General features: G+C 39.8%; 1 protein-coding gene across 1 annotated transcript in view; it reads right to left on the bottom strand.

Annotated features, from left to right (window-relative positions):
• Nucleotides 1-23,901, bottom strand: part of GALNT5 (polypeptide N-acetylgalactosaminyltransferase 5) — a 46,357-nt gene that overhangs the window by 15,044 nt on the left and 7,412 nt on the right. Inside the window, exons 2-7 of the mRNA XM_017652903.3 lie at nucleotides 14,502-14,668; nucleotides 12,726-12,845; nucleotides 6,235-6,370; nucleotides 5,536-5,655; nucleotides 3,350-3,467; nucleotides 2,133-2,456 (exon numbers count right to left, since the gene is read on the bottom strand). Coding sequence (XP_017508392.2) covers nucleotides 2,133-2,456; nucleotides 3,350-3,467; nucleotides 5,536-5,655; nucleotides 6,235-6,370; nucleotides 12,726-12,845; nucleotides 14,502-14,668 — 985 coding nt within the window. The remainder of the gene's footprint in view (nucleotides 1-2,132; nucleotides 2,457-3,349; nucleotides 3,468-5,535; nucleotides 5,656-6,234; nucleotides 6,371-12,725; nucleotides 12,846-14,501; nucleotides 14,669-23,901) is intronic.

Genomic DNA, 23,901 nt, shown 5'->3' with positions numbered 1-23,901 from the left:
TCTCATTTAAAAAATATATAAAACTTTCACCGAATTTAAATTCCTAAGTTTGTAGGTTGGAAGAAGGGAAAACATGGAACAAGTAGCAAAAAATTGTGGAGTTAATTTTCTTGGAACATTTCAAAGTTGTCCCTCCAAAATAATGGTCTAGTTAATTTTACTTTGACTTGCCTGGAGACAGGTCCATTTTTTTTTTTTTTAAGATAATAATGCTCCCTATTGGTTGCTTCTGAAGGAGCAAACGACATCTTGATTAAAATTTGTCTAAGGAAGGCAACAAATAAAATTTGTTAAAATCATTTAAAAATATTTTCTGCATTTTAATGTGTTATATTAAATGTACTTAATATATCATCAGCAAGGGGCTCTTTATTAGGAGAGTTCTTCAAAAATTTCACGGAAACTTATGCAAGTTAGGCTCACAGAAGAGGCAAAAGGTAGTTTTTAGTTCCCTCTGGTGGTTAGTGTTCAGTAATGCTCTTGCTGAGATTCTGTGTTGCTGGACAGAAAAAAATTACTATGGTGAGAATTTCTTTTTTTCCCGATCAGGAGATGGAATTTTATTTTACAAGCATGTTATTTGAACAGTGTATAAATCCAGGGTGTTCTTGATAATGAGTTACCTAAGGCAAATATCAGGTAGAATCGCCTGACATGGCGGCTATTTTGACCTATAAAGATGGTAATTTTATAATACACTATATTATAATAAACAGATCACATATACTTGTCAGCTGAATTTTATAAAAAGAGTACATATTTTCAGACTCATTTCCTCCCACACTCTTCCAGAAGTTCCCTATGCCATCAAGGAGAATGGCTTTACTACGTCTTTGTCATCAGGAGGTTTGCTAGGCAGAGAGTACTTGATTTGTGCAATTCACTTTCTAGGGAGAACTGAAAAAACATAGCCTAAAAGAGCAGGCTTATGGATGTTCAACTTTGAGAACCTCTTGCATGAAGAGAAAGGAAATTCTGAATAAAAATGAAACAACTCTGGGAATATTGTAAAATTTACATGAGAAATAACACAATAAAAGAGATTAAAAATATGCACCATTTGGGAAGAGCTCTAGGTCAAGGCTTGACTAACCATCTCTAAACCAGGTCTGTGGTAAACGTTCTCATGCAACACGATCCTTTCCAGATCAAGCCTCCTTCCTAGCATGGGTTTGAAATGGCTTTTGTCCAGTTTCCCCTTTTCCTTGAGGTTTTTCTTAGTTGTGTACTCTATTCATCCTGTCTAGTGAGGATTCTTCCCTTTTGGTACAAAACCTTGTGGCCTGGAATTTTCCCTGATTGTCTGACAATTTGTTATTTTCAACCCATCTTTGAAGTTTATACAGCTGTCATTCCATTGCTGAATACTACTCAGTAATTTCCCATTAATTTAGAAGAAAGAAAGGAAAGAAAGAGAGCTGGAAAGAGAGAAAAGGAAGGAGGGAAGGAAGGAAGGAGGGAGGGAGAGTAAAGGGGGGAAAAGAAAAAAACAAGTATCCTTTCTGTACCTACGAGGACCTATGTGACCCTGACTCCTCGCTGCCTCCTCTCCTCCATCCGTGTCGTTCTTCCCTCCTTCACATCCTGAGTAACATCAGTCATCTCTCCACTTCTTGAAGCCTCACACGGTCACATGTCTTAGAGTTTTTGCACACTCTGTCTAGGGCTCTTCCCTTTAGTTCTGGCTGACCCCTGGCCTTCGCTGTCTCCTCAGAGTTTATTCCCATAACTGGAAGGATTCATCACTTGTGGCCAGTTGCCTACATGAGAGCTATGATATTTTTTCCTTACCCTTTATTTGCCTATTTGTTTATAATTTTCCTTCTCTACTTAGCTTTAAGCTTCATGAAGAAGTGATCCAGGCTACTTTATTCATCACCGTGTAATCCAGCTCTGAAGTACTGCTGGGTTTATTGATCCTCATTAGGTATTTGCTGACCTAATAATGAACTGGGTGCCTGGAAGCCTTCCTCGAGCTTAGCTATGCTTAATCCTCAGCCATACTTGGTCTCACCTGTCCTCATCCTAGGGGTTCATTTATAATGGAATAATCCACTCTTTCCCACACATTTCCAAAAGCGATTTTGCATTATTTTTACAGAGTCAGATTTTAAATTGCCATTGGAACTTACCACACCACTAGCCCTCACAATGGGAGCCTTCAAGTCGGGGAAAACGTTCTCCAAGTACCACTTGAAACTTTTGCATTTTAGTTTCTTTCGGAGTTCCCGTTGTTGGGTGAGGTTTCCGACATCTAACCCTTGGTCTATGAGGTGGTCCCCGTGACCATAGAAGAGCTCCTTGTATTCGTCAAGCCAGACCTCGGCAACCCTCACCAGGTTCCGCTCCACTGTCTTCATCCGGTCTTTGGGGAAGGAATACGGATTGTCGCTTCTGAATATGTGGCCCACTCGGGAACAGGGAATGATCTCAATTTCACCACCACACATCCATACCTGGAACAGTTTCATGATCAGCATCAATTATCAAGTGATTGTCCACAAATCATGGGCAGTGAACAACGAGAAACCACCTGGTGACTGACTCTCTCCCTCTTGGAGAAAGCAGTAGGCTCAACCTACAAAATCCTTTCCCATACCGTAGCAAATGAAACTCAACGGGTTTATTTATTGCTGTGGACCATTTTAGGATTAGTAAAATGTATATTTTTTCTTCCCCAACCCCGCACTGTAAATAATTTTTTTTCTAAAAATATCCTTATAGAATCTCAGTGTATAACACATGAGTTCCTGCTTCCACTGAATCAAGGAAAGAAGTGTATGCTTCCATGTTTTTGACTTTCCCTTCTCACATCTCAGGATGATCCATATGACTTGTGGGACACAGTGTGAAAGCTGTTCTTCTTGATAGCAGCTTCCTTAGATGTTAATCACGATTGCATGATCACGATTATCTGAGATGTCCAAAGTTGCAGCACTACAGCCTCTTGGTGACCTGCTCTAGAGGCACTTGTGTTTCTGTCACTTGTGCTGTCCCAGAGTACCCATTACTGAATGATGTCATTACTTTAATATGTTAGAAAAATGTTCCAGGAAAGTTATTGTGTATTAGCATTTACTATAAATGGCAGACAGTTATTCCCCCCACCCCCCATTCAGATGCAGAAACAGTGTTGTGAAATATAAGGGACAGCTCGTAAATTACATGGGAGCTATCACTTCTTCCAAAGTCAATCTGGGATATAAAAACATTAATCCAGAGGCCCTAACATTTCTACGAAATGTCCTCCCAGAGGCAGTCACATATCTGATTATATTAGTAAAATGAAACCACTTAAAAATTGTAAACTCTTAATTGCAAAAAGAATTTCAGAAACACTTGGTAATACCTTGAATGAGAGTTCCATATTTTCTCCTCCCCAAACGTCAAGGCCAGGGTCATATGTTCCAAGTTCAAAAAAGTAATTTTTGTCAATAGAAAATAATCCCCCTGCCATGACAGGGCACCTACAGAAAGAAAATAGTTTGTTAAGTTTTCATGTCTTGGGAGTTCAACTTTGAGAACGCACCCCCATAAGGTTGTGGTGGAGTTAGGAGGCATTTCAGAATTGCTACCAAATGTGGAGAAGTCTTGGGATGGAGTCACAAATAGCATTTAAGTGATGAGTTCCATAGTTTATGGAGGCAGAGTTTGTTTAGGGTCAGCTAAGATGGGGCCTGGGATTCTTAGCTGACCTTTAGTCTCTGACATGAACTCTCCAGAGATGTTATTTTTAACAACTCTTACTTAGTGCTAAGGAAGGACCAGACACAGTTGTTGGTACTGTATACATATTAACTCAGACTTTACAAAAAGCCTGTGACCATGTACCATTAAGAAACTACAACACCAAAATAAAAGAAACTTTCCCAAGGTTGCGGACAAGTGTGATGTACATGTGGGGTTCAGTTTAGGTGGTCTGGCTTGTCTCAGCGATCTCTCAGTCCACTATACTGCCTCAACTGTAGACAAACTACTGAGAGCTTGTTATGTGGGAAATGCTTTTTAAAGCACCTTACTGTGTTTGATTTAATTCTTAGATAATAGAAGTAGCTACTTCTATTTGTCCTAATGGAAAAATGAGGAAACAGAAACTCAGAGAGTTTCAGTAACTCCTTAAAGCTTATACCACTAGTAAGTGGTAGAGTTGAGATTTAAATCCAAAGCATTTTACTCCAGAGCCTTCACTACTGTTATTGATAGAGACTACATTTGAGTCAGCATTCAGTCAAAGCAGTAATCACTTTTCATGGTGGTTACCATTGAGCCAGTTGAAAGCATTTGTGTGGAGAGCCTGCCTTTTGTTTGTGGTACACAGTGATCTCCAGGGTAAAGTAATTCTTTTCTCTGCTCCCCAACCCTTTATGTACCTATTCTATCTGTATCCCAGATATCCTTTCCAGACTATGCTGAATGCATTCTCCTCCTAACATTATGTTGAATATAATCTGCACTGAGTCACAACATTGACCCTCAAACTGGGAGTCTAACAAATGCAAAGAGGTTCTTGAGATGTGGGATAACAGCAAGCGTGTTAAGTTTAGGCAGATCTGGGTTTGAATCCCAATTTATTGTTTTACTTAGCTGTATACCCCTGGAAAATTACTTAAATCTTTTAAGTTTCCATTTTCTCATCTCTCTAATGGGAGTCTACCATTTCTTGCCTAGCGTTACAGAGAAGGATAACTGCATAGTGTTTAATGCATAATGGTGCTTCTACTTCACTGGGTAGGAGTAGCAATTGTGAAAGTATCACACTGGGCAAGGGATGAACAGTGCTTTATTGAGGGGTAGGTTCAGGGAAAGATGCTGCAAAGCACAGTTTGGACTTGGGCTTTCTCTTGGGACTTGCTGGCTTGTGCTTTCTCATTCTCTCTCTCCAGCTAGGAAAGGTTTAAGACTCCCGCAGCTTAAGACTGAGGTCAGCTATGTGCTTGTCCTGCAGGTCTAGACCCTGGAGGAAGCCTTAGGAAGTGCCCGCTTTGGCACCAGGTCTAAGCTCTGTTTTCAGTCCAGCTTTTCTGGCAATAAAACCCCAGTTTAAATTCCTATCCAGCTTCTGTGTCTTTATCTTAATTCATGCACAGAATTTGGCACCCCTCCCATGGAAGGGGTAGGATTACACTCTGAAAAGAAAATCCTAACAGTAGCTATTATTATAATGATAGTTTTATTACCATTACTCTCTTGATTTTTACTCATGTTGACTTTAATATTATGTGTGTTTATTTGGCATTCATGCAGCACATCAAACTAGCTTATGTTTCTTGGGTTGTAAGTCCCAGAAAGAAGCAGTAGTGTGTTAATGAATTTCTCTGGGTTCAGGCTGAATAGGGTGCAACTGACCATTTAAAGGTGAGTTTCTATAAAGGGAAGCTAGATTTTTCAGGAAAACTCTGTTTGCTTTGGTTATCTATTGGCCAGAACTGTAATTTTTGATGTTCTGTACAATGACAGGATACAGTCATTTTGTGGAATTGCTTCCTATGCCTCTATGAAAAGATGGCTTCCTAATCTTAAATTTCACACCCTTACCTTATTATATCAGTTTCTTTAATTCTGTTTTTTGCAACAACATCTGGAGGGATTGTTCGCCAACCGAAGTTCATGGGCCACACAAAGATGCCTCTTTGAAAGTTGTCCACTGTCATGTAACTAATCCAGAAAAAAAGACAAAGAGCTACCTGAGATTACACATATATACCTAATCAACCTGACACCATGTCTTGATGAAATGAATGAAAAAGTGCCTCTGCAAATGATTTTAGATCATCTCACGGTTTTTAACATTTCAAGAAAATTTATGGGTATAATTTGCACTAGTGAATAATTAGCTGGATTGCTTGCTTTTCATTTATATTTTTCTTTTAACAACATTCTGGCCCTTTTTGTAGGGAAAAAATCAATTAGGAGCATATATACAGAAGATCCAATTTTAGTTCTTAAGAAAATAAATAGTTTTGAGTTCAATTGAATAGAAAGGGGAAAGAACTGGTCAATGAATATTAAAATTTATTGGAATTAAGGGTGGAATTAAGGGTGAAGAATTTGTGAGGATCAAAAAAACTCTGCTCTAATCCCAAGAGATCTATCATGTATTGCCATTTATTCAAGTGGATACACTGTATTTCTTTGACTTGTAAAAGTGTACCTATTAGAAGTATGACCAGCACTCTCCGCTACTGCTGGATAAAGTCCTACTTAGAAATATGTTGAGGAATATGACAGTATTACCTCATATCCTTATCATTGATGACTTCAATTACCGGACAGGCTACTTTCTTTCTACTTAAATAAACTCTTTCCAGAAGAGGTTCCAACCAACCAACATTACATTCCACATGAGAATCTAAGAATGTCAACACATCACCTGGAGAGCCAGAAAAAAAAATGTGATATTACTAAGTGTATGTACTTCCTGTTCAAAGGTCTTGGTGATTGCTCCAGAAATGTGGTCCTGAAGGCAGTAATCTTTTCTTCATACTCAATTCCTGGTCCCTATAATTTCATTCTATAATGAAATGAAAGAAATTTTGTTTCTAGCAGTCCTGTGGGGCAAGCATCACTTACACATTGAAAACAATGAGAAGCCTCCTAGAATGGGTAGTCAAGACTTGGAAGGGAATCCGTGATATTAAAAGCAGTTGCTTATGTCTTTTCTAAGGAGGGTGGATCCCATCACCTCGGGGGTGGAGGACTGGGACTTTGTCTTGCAGACCAGGACAAGTTTGGCATTCAAAGTGTGGACTTCGGAATGGTCAAGAGGAAGACTTGCCCCATGAAGTAGGGATGAAAAGAAATTAAAGAAAAGAAGAGACTATGTGGTTGTCATATTTAATCCTTATAACAAACCTGAACTAGCAGTCTAATTTTTATTCCCATTAAAAAGAGAGAGATAAAGATCTAAGTTTTATTCCCTTGTAATAGGATGGAAGAACTAACCTACAGCAAGACTAGGAGGTAGAGTTAAAAGGGTTGTGGTCGAGGGGGGAGGAGCTGTTTAATGGGTACAGAGTTTTAGTTTTACAAGATGAAAGAGTTCTGGAGATTGGTTGCACAACAATGTGAACATGATTCACCAGACTTAACTGTATACTTAAAAAATGGTCAAGATGGTAAATTTTGTGCTATGTGTATTTTATCACAATTAAATAAGTTACAGGAGAAAAAAAGAAAAAACTTGGGAGCTAGAAATATTAAAAATTCTTTTTTTTTTCTTTTTAGTTGTGTGAAGTAACTCTCCCTAATGAAAATCTCAGCAGTATCTACATTGTTCCAAGTAATTTTATACAAATGGAGTGTGTGTGTGTGTGTATGTGTGTATGATTAACAATAATAGCCTGCGGAATCTGGGCCAAAATCCTACGTGTGATCTTTCAGGCCTGGCTCTAAGCCATAAAAAGGTTTTCATGGCCAGCCTCCTGGGGGAAGGTTGTGCTTCTCCACCAGACTAGCTGGCAGCCACAGTCCCTGCAGGGAGTTACAGTCAGGGACTCAGGTCCCCCTGGCCCCGTCTTGGCTGGACCTGCTTGCAGCACAGCTGCGTTCCTATCCCAGGTTCCTCCATTTGGAGGCCTCTCTCAGGCCGAGACCTCTGCCTCACCTGACAGGGGGTGGATAGATCTTCAGGGCATTTTTCTTCACTCCTGATAACTATTCAGTACTTTTCCACTCCTAGTCCTTCCCCTTTACTCTCACCCTGGTCCCCAGGCCATAAAAGAGGAGGAAGCAACAGCCCTGTTGTTTAGAAAGTGAGACGGATGATCCTCACATCTATTCTGATACACTTACTGTTTGTCCCCGGGAAAGTGGACCGCTGTGGGGGGCAGGGCTTTCTTCTCCTGCACTTCTTAGACTATTGCAGGAAGTGAGTAAGATCTGATTCTTGCTTTCATTTTGGTTTATGGTTTTAACTGACCACTCTGACACCTGCCTGCTCCCCTCAGCTCCTGACAAGCCTATGATAACATCAGTTCTCTTCTATTAAGTGCTTAATCTATGCCAGACACTGTTCTAAGCATTTTACATGGTCATTTTATTTAATGCTTACAGAAAACCTGAAGTACAGGTAAAATTTTTATTCCCATTTAAGAGATAAAGAAATAATAGGTCTAAGTTTTATTCCCATGTAAGAACAAAGACCTTGGGCAACTTTTCCAAGTTCGCATAACTAAGTGGAGGCTGATACTAGGAAATAGGTAGTTCATTCCATTGCCTGTGTTCAAAAAAAAAACAACATAAAGAGACAGAGCTATGAGTACAGGAAGGCTTAAAGTAAAAGCAGAAGATAGCAGCAGGCAAGGAGCAACGTGAAAAAAATATCTGGATGATACATCATTACCTACTGACATCTGTAAACTATGGATTCAATATCTTATTACCTGACCAACAATGGAATTTTTGCATGAAGGTAAAGGGATTGACCTTAGCAAAGATCTTGGTGGGGGAGGGTTCTTGAAAAATTTATTTAGTCAGAACTGAGTTGTGCTAAGCAGAAATCCCCTGCCCCATCATGCCCTACTCTTGGAGACAGCATTTACATCTCCTGATCTTGCTGTGAGAGTCCTATTTTCAGGGAATTGTGGCTTGTTTAATCATGAAAGATCATTATCACCTAAGTGTGCCATCTTGCACAGCCCTTACCCTGTTGTGGGGGTTCACAGGGGTCATGTAAATGTGTAGGGTATGTAAGAATGGCTTGTTAAAGTCCTACCTGGCTAGTGGTAGAGGATGTGCAAAACACAGTCTCCCTTCTTTCATGGCCCATGCAAACCAAAGAGCATTCACTAGGCTGCTGGTCCCCATTCCCACAGCAGGTTTTAGGGCACAGGGGCCTGGAATGACTTCCTCCATTCCGAGGGGCAGAAAGATGAGTCCCCAAACCTGCATTCACTTTCCACCTAGCCTAGATCCCCACAAAGGTTTTCATTCACTTGTTGCCAGGATCCGAGGGAAGCAGCATCTGCCCAAAACACAGGATGGTACTTCATGCTATTTTATTTTGGGAGAGAGAATCTTCCATGTATGAATGTCATTCCTTCACTTTCAGACGTTTTTATGTAAAATAAGATCTCAGGAATTAGAACAGGGAGCTGATGGGTGGGATATCTAATTGTGGTGGCTATTGTCTGTGGATCTTTCACTGTTCCTGACCTTGAGAGGCTGAGGCAATATTAAATGAACGTAGGGTTGAAGTCATATAACTCTGCTTTTCTTAGCCACATTGGGTAAGTTATTTAACCCCTTTGAATTTTATTTACCTAAGATGTACCTAATACCTAAATTCCTAATAAATGGTTAGTATTATTACTGTTTTTCAATAAGTGTTAAACTTATAGCTCTAAATAATTAACCTAATTTTTATGACCATGTGGCAGATTTCTTTTTTCTTTTCCAAAAGCAGGTTCTAGCAATGCTGGATTTTTGCAGATGGATTTGATTGTAGCTTATTTATTTATTTATATTTTGGCCAACCCAGAGACGCTCAATATGTCTGACAGCTTCGGCTTCTTGCTGAGTACTGACCCCTACTTTTATTTAGCCAACCAGCATGGGTACTTGTTGCCAGTACCAACTAGTGCTGAAGTGTTATATTAGGATTCTTTGAGGGATGTGGGCATGACTGGCCATTTAATTTTACATCATGATTTATGAATGATGCAGAGGAAACCACCTGTTTTAGAAACAAGTTGCAGATATTTGGAGAAGGACTGTGGCTCTTCAGCAGACCTCAGAGTTGACTAGGAGTTAAATATCATTTGTCCATGTACTTCAAGTTAAGCAAAGGATTGTTTGGAATGCTCACAGCAACATCAAGCATTTCGCTAAATGACATGTTTGGAAGAAAAGGAGAATCTGATCTTTTCTCTCACTCTCCAGACTGCACCACTGACTGAACTGCAGGCAGCTCGTGGCAGGGCAATAACTGGCTTGTCAATACACTTTGATCTGTGTGGTCAGCTTGTTCAGTTATAATTCAATCACCCCATCTTTTTTACTTCTGTTGCTCTTATAATAAGGGACTTTTGTTAGAGATCCACTGATGGCAGGCAACCCTTCACATTTTGGAACCCCACTTGACCTCTCTGACAATTCATCCCCAGTACAGAACTGCTTGGACCTGATCTTTTTGCATGAATCGGATTCAGATGGACAACCTCCCATGCCTTGGAACCTGAATGCAGAGTGGACATTGCTAGTGGTAAGAGAGTTGCTGTGTTGCCCTTGCTGTTTTGTAGAAGACTGCTTCAGAATTTCAGAGAGCCTGATAATACCCTGGAACCAAAATGGGGCCACTTGACTTCTTTTTCTGCATGTCCTTGGATCTCTGATTTTGTCCTTGCCTGTGACTTCCCTTCACTTATCTCTGAATCCTAAAGAGGAGATCTTTAGGGAGCAAGAGCTGTTAAGGCCTGTCAGGTTCTATATTCAGATTCTCATCTTTGATCTCTTTGTTTGGCTGAGGCATTCTAGAGAAAATTTCTGAACTGGTATCTGCTGATCTCTGATTACAGAGACTCTTCACATTATACCAAGAATAATGCCTACATTCCTTCAGTGACTTATAAAATTTTACAAAAGACTGCCTTTGCCTTTCACCCTAAATGAATCACCTATGGCTGTCTCCATGGTCAGCACCCATCAGCCACAATAAACTTCTGTCTCCACCTTGAATATACAGAGCTTGTTTCTGTACCAGGACATTTGCACTTCTTGTTCTATTGGTCAGGGAATGCTCTTTACCTAGATCTTAGCTCAAAAGTTACCTACTTGGATTATTTCTTCGCTGTCCTATTTTTGCATCACTTGTGGATAAATGCTCTCCTAAGGAAATCAGACATGGACTATCATTCAATTTTTCCATATGCAGTCTGTCATCAAGAATCCTATTTAGCTGTTTGCTGCAATGCCGATTTTGGTGTAATGTGTTTGTTGACAATTTAAAATTTCCATTACAGGGAGAATAAATGTGTTAGCAAATCGGTGGGATGAGAAGAGTTCCAAATTTGGGGTCTAGTTACAAGGAAGTGAAACACAGATGGGAGGGTAATTCACCATCAGAAAATGCTTGAATCCAAGCTGGTAGAGGCCTGCGATGCCATGGCTACAAGGGCAGAGTGGCGGCTAAGTGTCTAGATGCAGCAGAATGTAGTGAAAAGAGTGCAGATCCTAGAGTCAAGCTTTCTGGGTTCTAATCCTGGCTCTACCATTCACTAGCTGGGAGAAATTAGGCAAGTCATGACCTCACTGTGCCTGCATATTCTCATGTGTAAAATGAGAAAATGGTTGTACTTACTCGGAGACTTCTGTGAGGACTAAATCAATTAGCATAGAAAGTGTTTAGAATGGTATAGGTCCTTTCATAGAAGGATGGGAAAATGAAAGGCAATGTTTGATGTTATTTTTAGAATACTTAGGAATCGAAAAATTTAATTCCTCCCTCACCCACCACATCCCACACTAAAAAGAGGAGAGGAAAAGAAGGCATATTGCTCTTTGGGAAGACAGAATGGACTACCGGAAATGAAGACAAAGGTCAGGGAAGAGAGAATTCATTCTAAAGTCCTCAAATACTGATGGCATCAGGTCAAAAAGGCACAGGTTTGAAGAAGCTCCTAGAGGCCAAAAATGTGACAATTTGAGCACCAAAAGAAAAATGATGCTAAAAATATACACATTGAATTGTTAAGGCTTAAATCCATAGTGATGGGGGCATGAGAGATGAGGAGGAAAGAGGGAGAGAGACAGGCAGGGAGGAAGGGAGAGAGAAAGAGACAAAGAGAGATTTCTTCTCTACAAGTGAATGCCAGCTCATAAAAGAAGGAAGGAAAGAATTAGGAAAACAATTTTGCAGCCTTCATTGTAATAACTGATCTAAAGAATGATCATCAATGATTGCTAAACTTTTGGATAAAATGTTGTGAGGAAACAGATTATTCACATGGATCAAAGTATCACCCACATATTACTTCCTATTTCCAAAGGAAAGCTCTAGCTGTCAACACCTTAGCCAAGTGCTCAAAATTAGTATCGCTATGGGTGGGATGACTTGACATCATGTGCCTCTTGATTTGAAGCAATAAGTCCACAGTTCCCATCCCCTATGTAGTAGAATTCTACATACACTCATGCCAAAAACATTCATCCTGTAGGTAACATGAGGAAAATTGAGAACATTTCAGAATGTGCTTAACAACTTATCTGTTCTCTTCAAAAAAAAAAAAAAAGTCAGTGGACAGTAAGCAATGTGTGTGGTTGCCCACTCTAGACTGAAAGCTAAGGAGGCCAAACAATCAAACGTCGTGGATGGAACTGAATTAGATCTTGAATTTCAAAAGAAACAGCTATAAAATTTTGAACAGCTATTCAAATTTCAATGAGGAAATTTGAAAGGAGCATATATTAGATAATATTTAGATATGAAGTTTGTGCTCATGTGTGAGAGTGTCTGCTCTCCGAGATGCTGACTGAGGGACTCAGAAGTATAGTGATATGATATCTGTAAGTCCCTTTCCAAAGCTCAGAGAAAATGTGTATCTATACAAATGTACGTGCGAGTGTGTGTTTGTGTGTGTGAAAGATGACATGTTGCAGAGCTAAAAACTGGTAAGAGGACATGATGGATATGAGTGTTTATGGTAGTATTATTTCAAATTTGCTATATATTTGAAGAAAAAAACTAAAATAAAAATGTAACCACAACAGAAAAATTAACAGCTTCTTACCTGTTGCAATCTGTGCCCCTGCCAGCCTGGCCCTTATTAAGCCATGTCTTTCTTTGAGGTGAAGAATCCGAACTTTTGGAAACTGAGACATGTATTTATCCAAATTATCTTTTAGGTAATCTATATCAGAGTAAGAATAGACAAAGAAACACTTTAATTGACTAGATCTGGATGATACCAGAAATGCCTCCTCAAATTCCAAACACTATGACATCTAGTATAGTCTCTAAAGTTTACTCTTTTTGGGCCGTAATTTTATTTTTGGAGGTCATTTTCTTAGGTGGGTTTTAATCTGGGTTCAATACTCTAAACTGTCCATTTTTCTAAATCCCAAATCCTTCTTTTCAGTGTTGCCAAGTTACACAGAGAAAGGCCACTTTTTCTGAGTATTTGTCAGGGCAGGGGCAAATTTTCCCAAAAAAAAAAGAGGGTCACTTTTCTGTCCAACCTTCTTCCCTTGCAAAGGACCTTCCAAGACTGGGGAGGAGGCTAAGCACTGCATGCAAATAGAAACATTTACAAAAGAAAGATATTGCAACTGCAATCAGTTAAGATCACTGTCACTTCCTACTATGACATCCCCTCCATCATACCTCTGCTCTCTTGCTGTAGGGCTGTAGAGGGATTCAGCTAAGGGAACATTTTTTTTTTTTGGTGGGGGGTATATTTATGTGGTTTGAAGTCACTTCTCTGTGTTAAGTAAGCTTTGACAGACATCCCAGCTAGGAATGCCTTCCAGGAATACTTCTTCTGCTCAATTTCCTATTAATTTTGTGTTATTTTTCTTAAAAAAAAAAACAATGAAAGCTTCAAGTCCCACAAAATCTGGATATGCCATTCCCAAAGGGACTATTATCTGCTTGGTAACTAGATATGGTTTTCTGTTTATGCTTTCCAGGCTACTTCTTATAATTTTCAAGCAGCTTTCCTTCAGTGCTCACTGCTCCAAGGGCTCAGTATGGTCCTGGAAGGCACCCTGAGGCTAAGGAAACCGGCTCATGTCGCTGTGGGCATGGTCAAGTCCAAGCTGCTCAAATAAGATCACAAACTCTTTGCTATTTTTTAAAATTTTCTGAAGTGCGTTGCATATAAGGAATTCCTAATGTGGCAGTAATGGATCTCTGGCAGTTGTGGGATCATGTCCATGCACAAATTATTTGACAATCCAAAGAAGATTCTTCTTCACCATAATAAAAACAAAAAGAAAGAGCTTGGTGGATTCTGCTTTTGAACTCTGTTAGAACCTCACTTCTCTGGTCCTACTGTCAATTTGTCTTTTCAGCTCATAACTGAACACATACTAGGCTTTGTTATTGGGGAAGAAGCTGTAGGCCTTCCATTTCTTGTTTTCCATACAGTCTAACTCCAACTCTACTTATTACTACTAGGAAAGGCATTGCATTAATTGTGGGGTCTTCGCTTATTAAATCCATAAAAAGGTATTTGTGCAATTGCAGAGAACATCTTCTGGTCTCTGGAACTTCAAAGCGCCCATCTCCAGGGAGCTGGAGTTAGAAAATTATTCCTACATGGAAGAGAAATCACAGCTGAAGGGAAGTCTGAGGTGGCTAACTGAAGAGGCCCCAGAGGACAGTTAGAGGGGCCTTCGTGTATCCCAGAAATGCTTGGACTTAGGCCTGAAAGGCACATGCAACAATGATTTGGCACTTTGTAAATGTTTACATTTCATCAAGTTCGGCTACAATTTTTTTTCCATCCATTCAAACTGCTACTGCCTTATATGAGACTTTGATTTTCCAAGAGTGGTTTTCTTACCTTTGGTGCTGAAGTCATCCACAAGCAGAATCTCCTTGATGAGATGTGAAGGAGAGCGGTTAAGGACGCTGTGAACAGACCGCAGGAGAGTGGACCACACCTCATCCACAAAGCACATGATGACACTGGTGGTTGGCAGGTCGTCGTGAACGAGTTGCTCTGTACACCTGCGTCAGAACACAAGCAGAGCACAGGCAATATGTTAACAAGATCCACAAGGTCATTTTAAAGTCACAGATGGCAACTGTGCACATATACATGTACACACTCTCTCTCTCTCTCTGTGTCATCTACCTACCTATCAATGCTGATTTTATCATGCATTTTTTTCCTGGAAAGGGGTATAAACAACGTAAAAGAGCAGAGGCAGAATAACCAGTAACAGTCGTTGCTATGAAAGGACTAGCCTTGTAAGACACAAGAACTTCCTGTGGAGCCATCACATGAGACACGGGCTTTGCAGATGGTTAGACACTATGTTGAATTCCACCATCAACATTTCTCAGATCTTTACCCACTGATACCTTACTTAATCTTTCTGTGCCTCAGTTTCCTCAGCTGTAAAATGAGGTCATGATTCCTTAATTAACAGCATTTTACAGCCTAGTGAGACGTACATAAAATGTCTAGCACAATTCCTAGTTCAAGAATTCACCAAATGGTTGCTATTGCTATTCTAATCAGATTATATACCACGAGAGAACATTCTGACTTATTTAGTTAACTGCTTAGTTTATGATTACCCTTCTTTTTGCCAAGTGCCAAGGGAAATATTCTTTCTCCCACTCTTCCCACTCTGCATGTGAATGTACATATATATATATATATATATGTATATGTGAAATTTAAATCTTCACTTTCCTATCTGTTTAGGGGTTCCTTGCTGAGACTCTTCGTGCTACAGAGGAGCCACAGTTGAATAATTTTTCAGGCATGGAAATGAGAACAAGGCTACAGTGGGAGCTGGTGTTTTGGTGGGTTATAATTGGTCTTCGTTGTTTGCCGTGCCCTGCAGTGTATGCTGCCTTGTTGCTGGCATTCTTCCATCTTCCGCCTGTGTTACTCTTCCCAGGATGGTGCCCAGGGAACCTCATGGCGTATTTGCCATCCTTCTAACACAGCTACTGTTAGTAATGCAATAATTAATCATAATGATCATAAATAAATATTATAGGCACTCTGTATTATTATTTCAATTTAGACCTCAAGCCAAGATCATCTCTTCCTCTTTTGATAGGTGAATAATGAAATCAAACAGAGACTAGTCCATAATTATACTGTCAGTAAATATACTGGCAGAGTTGGGACTCAAATTCTGGTCCAGTCTGGCTCCAGAAATAACTTTTCAGGAAGTCTTTAGTCTTAAGAATGAAAGCAGCTGGCAGCAGATGTGGCATCTTATGAGAGCAAGTGCTTCTACAATATAACATTATCATATTTTGCTAAGCTGTAAATAAGAAACAGGTAAAAGTAAAAACTATAGTAAAAATATATTTGCATGGCACTTTACAGTTGGTTAAGTATTACTATTTACATAATTAAATTCAATCTTTATAACAACTGCTTGAGATACATATTATTGTGATTTTGTTCAAATAGGACAAACTGAAGGTAGTGTCTGAGAAGTTAAATGAACTATCTAACATCATTGCCTTAGAAAGGCTGTATATGGGAATGCGAATGAACAGTTTTCATTCCACTGCACTGTGCTGATTTTTCTGCACTCAGCATGGATTTTGGAATCAGATAGATATGTGGTCAAATATGAGTTCCCTTAATTACTCGCCTGGATAAGCTGTGTAATATCTTCGAAACTCAGTTTGCCAACTAAATACTCAAGTTCATTGTAAGCTCTGTTTTCCACATGAATGCAGGGCACAAAGCTGAGATTAAGAATTTTGTTGTCTGATTCAATGCAGATGTTACATAAAACTCACCTAGTATATCTCTGACACATACCAGGTACTTAGGAAAGGGTAGGCAAATACAGCTATGGTCTGCAATCTCAATGGTTTACTGAAATGGTCAGTTATCATAATAATGTATAAAACCATAGAAAAACATAACATATCCTATTTGCAGTCCCAGAAAATTAACTTAGGAAGAAGGCCTGGGAACTTGTGTCTTAAAAAACAAACAAAATGAAAAATTACAACACAACTAATAGAGTGACCCAAAGTTGTTGATAGGCCAGGTTGGGAACTTGAGCTCTACAACAAAGTAGACTTATTTTCCCTATCATTTGTAACCAATCTTAAAAGAATAAGTTGAGGAATTATGGGAGCATGTCCTGAATCTTCAAGTGATGTAAAATCAAAATAACAAGTCTTGATCAGATATCTTAATCTAGTGAGCAGGCAGCCTAAACTAATCTGGTTCTACACCAAAGATCCGTTTATTGGCATAGCTTAATAGTATGAGATCTCCTGATTTCCCTTCAGAGTTTTATTAGTTTCTGTGGTTATTATAATAAATTATGAGAAATTTTGCTTAACAGTTCTTTCCTCAATTTCTCTCTTTCCTCTCATATTTCTTCATGAACAGAAAGAAGATACCAGGTCACACCTTCAACATTTTGCTGGTAATCTGCCTCAACTAAATACTCAAGTTCATTGTAAATTCTGTTTTTCACATGAATGCAGGACTCAATTTAGTTAAGCCACTCTACTACATAGATCACCTTTCTTCCGGCCCTCAATGATGTATTCCGTATTTCTTTCTGGTCCCTCACAAGAACTTATAATGCTCATATTTTTATCAACAGTCTGCTAAGACAACATATGCATTCTCAAAGATGATAGTAGCTTTCTTTACTGAGATCCTCACTTCCTTCTAAGCCATCATCATCATCTTTAACAACCATACTCTACCAAAAATTTCTTTAAGGTAATTTAGGCTTTGCCCATCATGCTTCTAAAAATTCTTCTAGACTGTACCATCATCAAATTCTTTGGATTTTACTGGGATAATACTTCCACATTTTTAGGTATTTGTTGTAGCAGCACTTCCTTACCTGAAACCAAAATCTGTATTAGTTTCCTGGATTCTTTTTTTCTTTTTTACTACAGTTGTGGCTTCTTTGGAGTTTAGGAATTTACACATGGAAGACCATAAAAGTGTGATACCAAATTATGAATTATAATATGTAAATTCAATATAGGAAAGAAAAATGATTAGAAGAAAAGAAGAAAGAATATGGATACAGAGGTTTCCAAGCATTAAATAAAATATTATAGTATTTGGTTCCACAATTACCAACAATTCCAACAACTGAAGGACAATTTTGATATTAGACAAACTCTGGAATTTTTTCACACAGCAGAAAAATCACTAATATGAAAATTTAATCATCAGTATTTTGGTGGTGAATATCAAAGACCAGAAATGATGAGAATAAGGGGAAATGGGTAGGGATACAATACAATGAATTAAAGAGTAAAAGGATGAGGGAGTGGAAACTATTTTGTAGATAATTTTGAGAGAAAATCTAGAAAAGAAAGAGATAAGATAGGTGGGAAGGGAGGCAAAATTTGCCATATCCATTTCCTCTCCCTTTCCTGAGAAAGAAGGAACAGAACATTTTTATGGACTTCAGAGAAGGTAGGGTTGAGAGTTGATAGAATTAGTGATTAGATTGTTGGTGGAACAGAATCCCTCTCCTTGAAGCAGCAATTGATCAATTGACAAGTCTTGCCTCCTTAAGTCACATTCCTTTTTTTCTGTCCCATAAAACACTACGTTCACCTGGTGTTCACCAAAACTCACTGGTTTTTGCCCTTCAGTCTCCTTCTCAGCTTTCCCTTCCTCTTAATCTCTAAACAGCAGATTCTTAGAGCTGGGTTCTGGGCTTTCTTTTCTTCTATGTACTGTCTTATGGTATGATTTCATCTATGCTCACAGATTTAAATCTAACTTCCAAATTTATATCCAAGTCAGATTTCTCCTCAATTCCAGAATGACATACCGATCAACTTCTTGACATCTCCTCTTATAATGTGTTGTAAACATCTTACCTATAAGTGAAACAGAATATTGATTTCACCCCATCGAACACAACTGATTTCTCTGTATGAATGAATGGCGTCATCATCCATGTCACTGTAAAAATAGTGGATGTCACCCTGGAGTTACCTTTCTTTTTGACAGTCAATAAAACCAATCTGTCATCAATTTCTGTCCATTGTATTGCCAAAGTATATGTCAATTCCAACTTCTTTACACTTCTGCAGTTGCCCCCTGATGCTTGAGCTTTGATCGTCTTTTTTTCAGGATTATTGCTGAGGTATCTGAACAGGGCTTTCTGTTTCTACTCTTCACCGTATCCACACTACTCTCCTGTACTAAATCCTTCAGTGAAATTCTATGGGATAAAGTTTAAAAAAATTCAGTTCTTTTCCATAGACAATATGATGTGACCCGGTTCTTCTTTCCAACCACCTGTGGATCATGCCGCTGTCCCCTCACACACTCCAGATAACTACACTGGCCTTCTTTAAGTTCCTTGAGAGATGTTAACCCCCTTCCAGCTTTTATTGTTTCCTTAACTTCTGGCACTTATTTCTACCCTTCCATACCTTCATGGATGGCTTCTTCTATTCATTTAGGCCTTTGCTTACATAAATATTATGTCCAGAGGAGCCTTCTCTGACTACTCTACTGACAGTTAACCCTCCTATTATTCCCTATTACACTTGTATTTCTGCCATAGCATTAATTTATAGATTTTATCTTCTGTATTCAAAATTTCCTGAAGCAGGGCAAATCTGCCTTGCTTACTACAGTGTCACAAGTTTCTAGCACAGTTGCACATAATGAATATTTGCTGAACATATTAAATGGATGGATGGATGAATGAATGGAGATGGAATGGAGCTTAAACCAAAAGTTTAAATGATAGAGAAAGAGATATATTCTTTTGAGAAAAGAAGAACATAAAATAATAATGCAAGCAGATAAGTTTATGTATAGGAATGAAGTTGAAAAACTTGTAGCTCATATTGGAAGAGAGGTTATTTGTTAATGTAATAAGGTAGGGGCTTGTGGAAAATGGAGAATATTAGGGACAGACACTGAGAGCGATGGGGCCAGGCCAGGCCAGCTACAAACACAGGATTTCTGAGGAGCATTGAGCACTTTCTTCAGTTTAGAGACCCCAAAATTATAGTTAAAATACAGGTGTGACTTGCTCCAACAGGGTCTGTCAGCCTGAGTGAAAGAGGAGATAAAGCAGTAGTTGGACTAATCTAAGTCTAGCGGTCATCAGAGAAAATGTAGGACAAAGAAAAGAGGTAGGGGTTCTTGAGGGTGCTGGTGTGAAATGGTCAACTTCATCGTGGACTCTAGGTTAGGAAAGAGGAGGCCAAGCTAGAGGAGTTTAGTAGCTTGAGTGAACGTGAGGGTGCAGAAGGCATCAGCGACTTCCTATGACTTCTTCATTTCTCATTTTATAATGTAAGTTAATGGAAAGTGCACATTTCTCACCTAAATATTCTTTACAACACTTGAAAAAAATTCATTCTAAAAAGGAAGAGTCAGCTGCACATATTCTGCTTGAGCTGTCAAAACCAGCCAGTCAGCTGTGAAATTCTGAGAGTTGCTCTATTGTTGATATTTGGTTGACTTTAGAAACAACTAGTGACGTACGAAAACACACTGGGGAGAGTTCACCAAGTAGGCTAATGCAGATAAATATTCTTGTATTATGAATCAGTAGATTAGTCTCTTTTACAAAGAGGTTCTACAAAATGTTGTAATATTAGTCAGGCTGAAACTGGAGGTAGAAGGAGCTCTCAGAGATTTGAGAGATTTGGGGAAGTCACCTCCACTCACCGAATATCTGATCTTCCATTTCCCCCAACCAGTCCTGGTGCCTTATTTACCTTATTCACTAATTTCACCATTATAAATAGTGATTAGGAATCTAAGGATTCCATTAGATACAAATATCCAATTATTGACAAATACATATTGCAGATGTGTTTAAGGAATCACATTAAAGATGACCCTGTGGAAGATTATATAGTGCCTGGAAAAAGGGACAACATTAACAATGGGGAGGAGGGTCACAGAAAGAGATGGGAGAGGTTTCAAGTACAGTTTCAGTGTGCCTTGATTTGGGTGGCTGAGATGTCAGGCCACTCTAACATTTATAGGTATAAGTTTCCTGAATTACTAAACAGGTTAAACATGTTTCCGGGTGTCCAGAAAAACCAGCGTACATTTTTTCAAAGGCATTGGACTAGAAAGGCTTTCAGCATTATTAACTCTTGCACCATTCTTACAAACAGTCATCTAGTTTCCATTGATTGTAAAAACTATTTCAAATTATACTCCATTGACCCAACTGAAGCAAATTTCCTTTCTTCCAGTTTGCCCATTGGAAACCTTGCTTTCCACTGTATTGGGGGAGAAGTTTCAACCTAAGTAAAGTCTAATTTAGGTGCAATATATTTCTGGGTTTATAAGATTTGTTGAGTTTAAGAAACCATATATTTATTGTATAGGCCCATTCATTACACGAGTTAGTTATTTAGAATCTACAGGCCCCATGCTATACCTAAAAACGAACCCAGTCTGTTTTGTTTGGGGAAAGTCTAGACTTTGATTACTGTCACCAATCCAAGTACTAAAAACAAATGGGGACTTTATTGTGGGGATTCCACTGTCCTACACACAGGTGACACATGACTGTGGTGGGAAGGACGATTGTGGCCTTGAGAAAGATGAGGACGGACTGACCTGAGTCCTTTCTAACCCTTCTGGCCACACGGCAGGGACAAGTCACATAACTTTCCAGGGTCTCAGTTTCTTCACTTCTAGGGTAAAGATTACAACACCTTCATCACAGAATATTTGTGATAATGGAAAATGGATATAAAAATACTTTGCAAAAAACCCATGTGCTTTTTTTAACCCCTGTGATGAAGCCCTACGATATCCCCCAGTGCAAATGCACACATTTTGACTGGGTGCACTGCCCTTTGCTCAGGCAAACTTGTGATCCAGATCTACCAAGGCTTATTTATCAAGAGACTCAGAAAGAGATGTGTTTTCCCTTCTTGGCCTGTGTGTGCTGAATGCTCAGCCACTAACCTGATTTGAATGTAGCCTATCAAACAAAGAAGGTTTTGAATCAGGAGATTGAGGGAAGGATAACATTCTTTCATTTCTATACATTTTTATTTTATTTCATTCCAAAACAGTCAAAATATGCTCTGGGGGTCAAGTCTCTGTCTTCTCAGGTTTGAAAAGAAGGTCGAGGAGAATATTTTCTCAACTTCTATTTGCAATTCAACTACCGCCTTGATGTGAACCTTCAGGGGCCTTCCCTCCCCAAGCTCTGGTATCTGGGGGAGGATCAGAAGAACCAAGCATTTGTCTGGAGTTATTCTTTTCTCCAAGACCTTAGAATTATTGGTGCCTCTTTTTCTTTCACTGATAAGAGGGTATAGTTATATAAAAACTTTACTTTTATGGTTTGTTCTTTCTAAGGTAGACCAGCCCTGACATTCAGTCAGAATCACCTACTAATTTAGGAGATTTCAGTCATGCTCACCACTTCTGCTCCTAAGGCCTTGGCCAGCTGAAGCTGTTCCTGGGGGGGTTCCTGAGGTAACCATACATCCATCAAAGCCACTGGACTCAGGTTTAGGAATATAAACCACCAGCATCAATACCAACCACTTAAACCATACTCGTTTTAGCAGGCAGCTGTCAGAGTGAACTTGGGAGGGGAGGGAGAGGAGAAGAAGGCAGTGCCAAGCGTCAGGAATGGCTCTGGAGGGAGTTGGACTCTGTCTCGCCTGCAGCATATGACCTTGGGCAAGTCACTTCCCTCCTGGCTGCTTTGTACCATACGGGACTGGATTAGATCACTTTTGAAGCGTCGTCCGGTATATCATTCTGTGATTCTCTGGGCAACATGAGCCTCCTTCACCTGTGAGTGCTTCCCTCTGGGTCATGAGATCCCCGAGGAAAGGTTACTTAAATGTTCTTCCTGTGGCTTTAGATCTTTTGGCATTATTTCCTGCTGGCTCTTAGAAGAACCTCAACAAGGTCCTGAGCACTGGATGCTGCTTCCACTCCACCCTCACTGCTCTGCCCGACCCTGGGCCCAATTTCCTTCAGCTTCTCAGTGGATCATCCTTTACAGCCCTTTGCCTGACTTCTCGGACTCAGGTCACAGCTCAAACACTTCTGCCCTGTCTGGCCAGCTTCTGCCCTTCTCATCCTTACTCCAGTTGTACCCGGTGCTTCTGCATAATGTTTTGCTCTACGTGCTGCGAAGGCAGGACCACGCTCAGCTGTCGGCAGTAGGAGCCCAGGGATCTGTTCGCTGCAAAGCTGTGGCTGTTGGGCAGTCTTAAAGACTCACCTTTGCTCATAGCTGAATAGAAAAGGGTTTCCTGCAGGTTTTCTCTCAGACAAGGTACCTAGCATGCAAAACTAAATCCCCTGCAGGTATGAGGGGGAGCAATGTTCTAATTTCTGCCTCAGTCATGATTATAAGGAAATGAAGGGAGGAGGAACTGTATCCTATGGGAAGAGCACTAGAATTAGAAGTCAGGGAATCTTCCTTGGACTCTCAAGTATGTTGTTGGCTTGCTGGGACTGTAGCTACATCATCTGCTCCTTTAGAGCCTTACTTTTATCATCTGTAAATCATGTGAGATTGCACAGTATTGCTGTGATGGGTTACCATAAAAACACACACATATAAAATCTACACATGCATGCATACACCTACCCACACACACATCAGAGGCTCAGCCAGGGGGACATTCCCCTTATGCAGAGGGCCTTGGCAGACCCAGGAGAGGTGGAGGTGATGGTGGCCACAGTGAGGGAGGAGAAGCTGCATCAGGGAGGGAACCAGCCTGGGGTAACAGAAGCATTACTGAGTGAGGAAGAATCAGAAGATTAAAGCTTGGGCCCCAACGCTGTCCTCTGTGAGCTGTGGACCCACAGGGTCCCTTTGTTTTTTTTTTTTTACTCATTTGTTGGTAAGGATTCTTATCAATCCAGCATGGCTTTTGTAAGGATCAAATGAGATGGTGCATGTGAATGATGAAAGGTCCCAGCTGCCTGGCATGGTGTGTGCGGTTCACAATAGGTAGCGAGCAGATAGCACACGGGATGCAATGAACTGCCACCATCTCTACTGCAACCTGAAACCTCAGCTCCCTCTTCACGTCCCAGCTTCTCTGTAGGTAAAGCTGGGACTACGAGACCTGCCTTGAGGTTGAGGAACCCTTTTAAGGATCAAAAGAGAAGACCAAGTCATCAAAGCCCTTATAAATACTAAGTTTCTTCGTATCACCCCTTCTCCCACATGGCCATTATACCAACATTTTAGAAGCAACAGTTTAGAAGATAATTTAGTTTGGAAGAATATAGACTT

This window comes from Manis javanica, chromosome 7 (genome assembly GCF_040802235.1).
Source record: "Manis javanica isolate MJ-LG chromosome 7, MJ_LKY, whole genome shotgun sequence".
Classification (NCBI taxonomy): Eukaryota; Metazoa; Chordata; class Mammalia; order Pholidota; family Manidae; genus Manis; species Manis javanica.
This window is presented reverse-complemented; position numbering and strand designations above follow the sequence as displayed.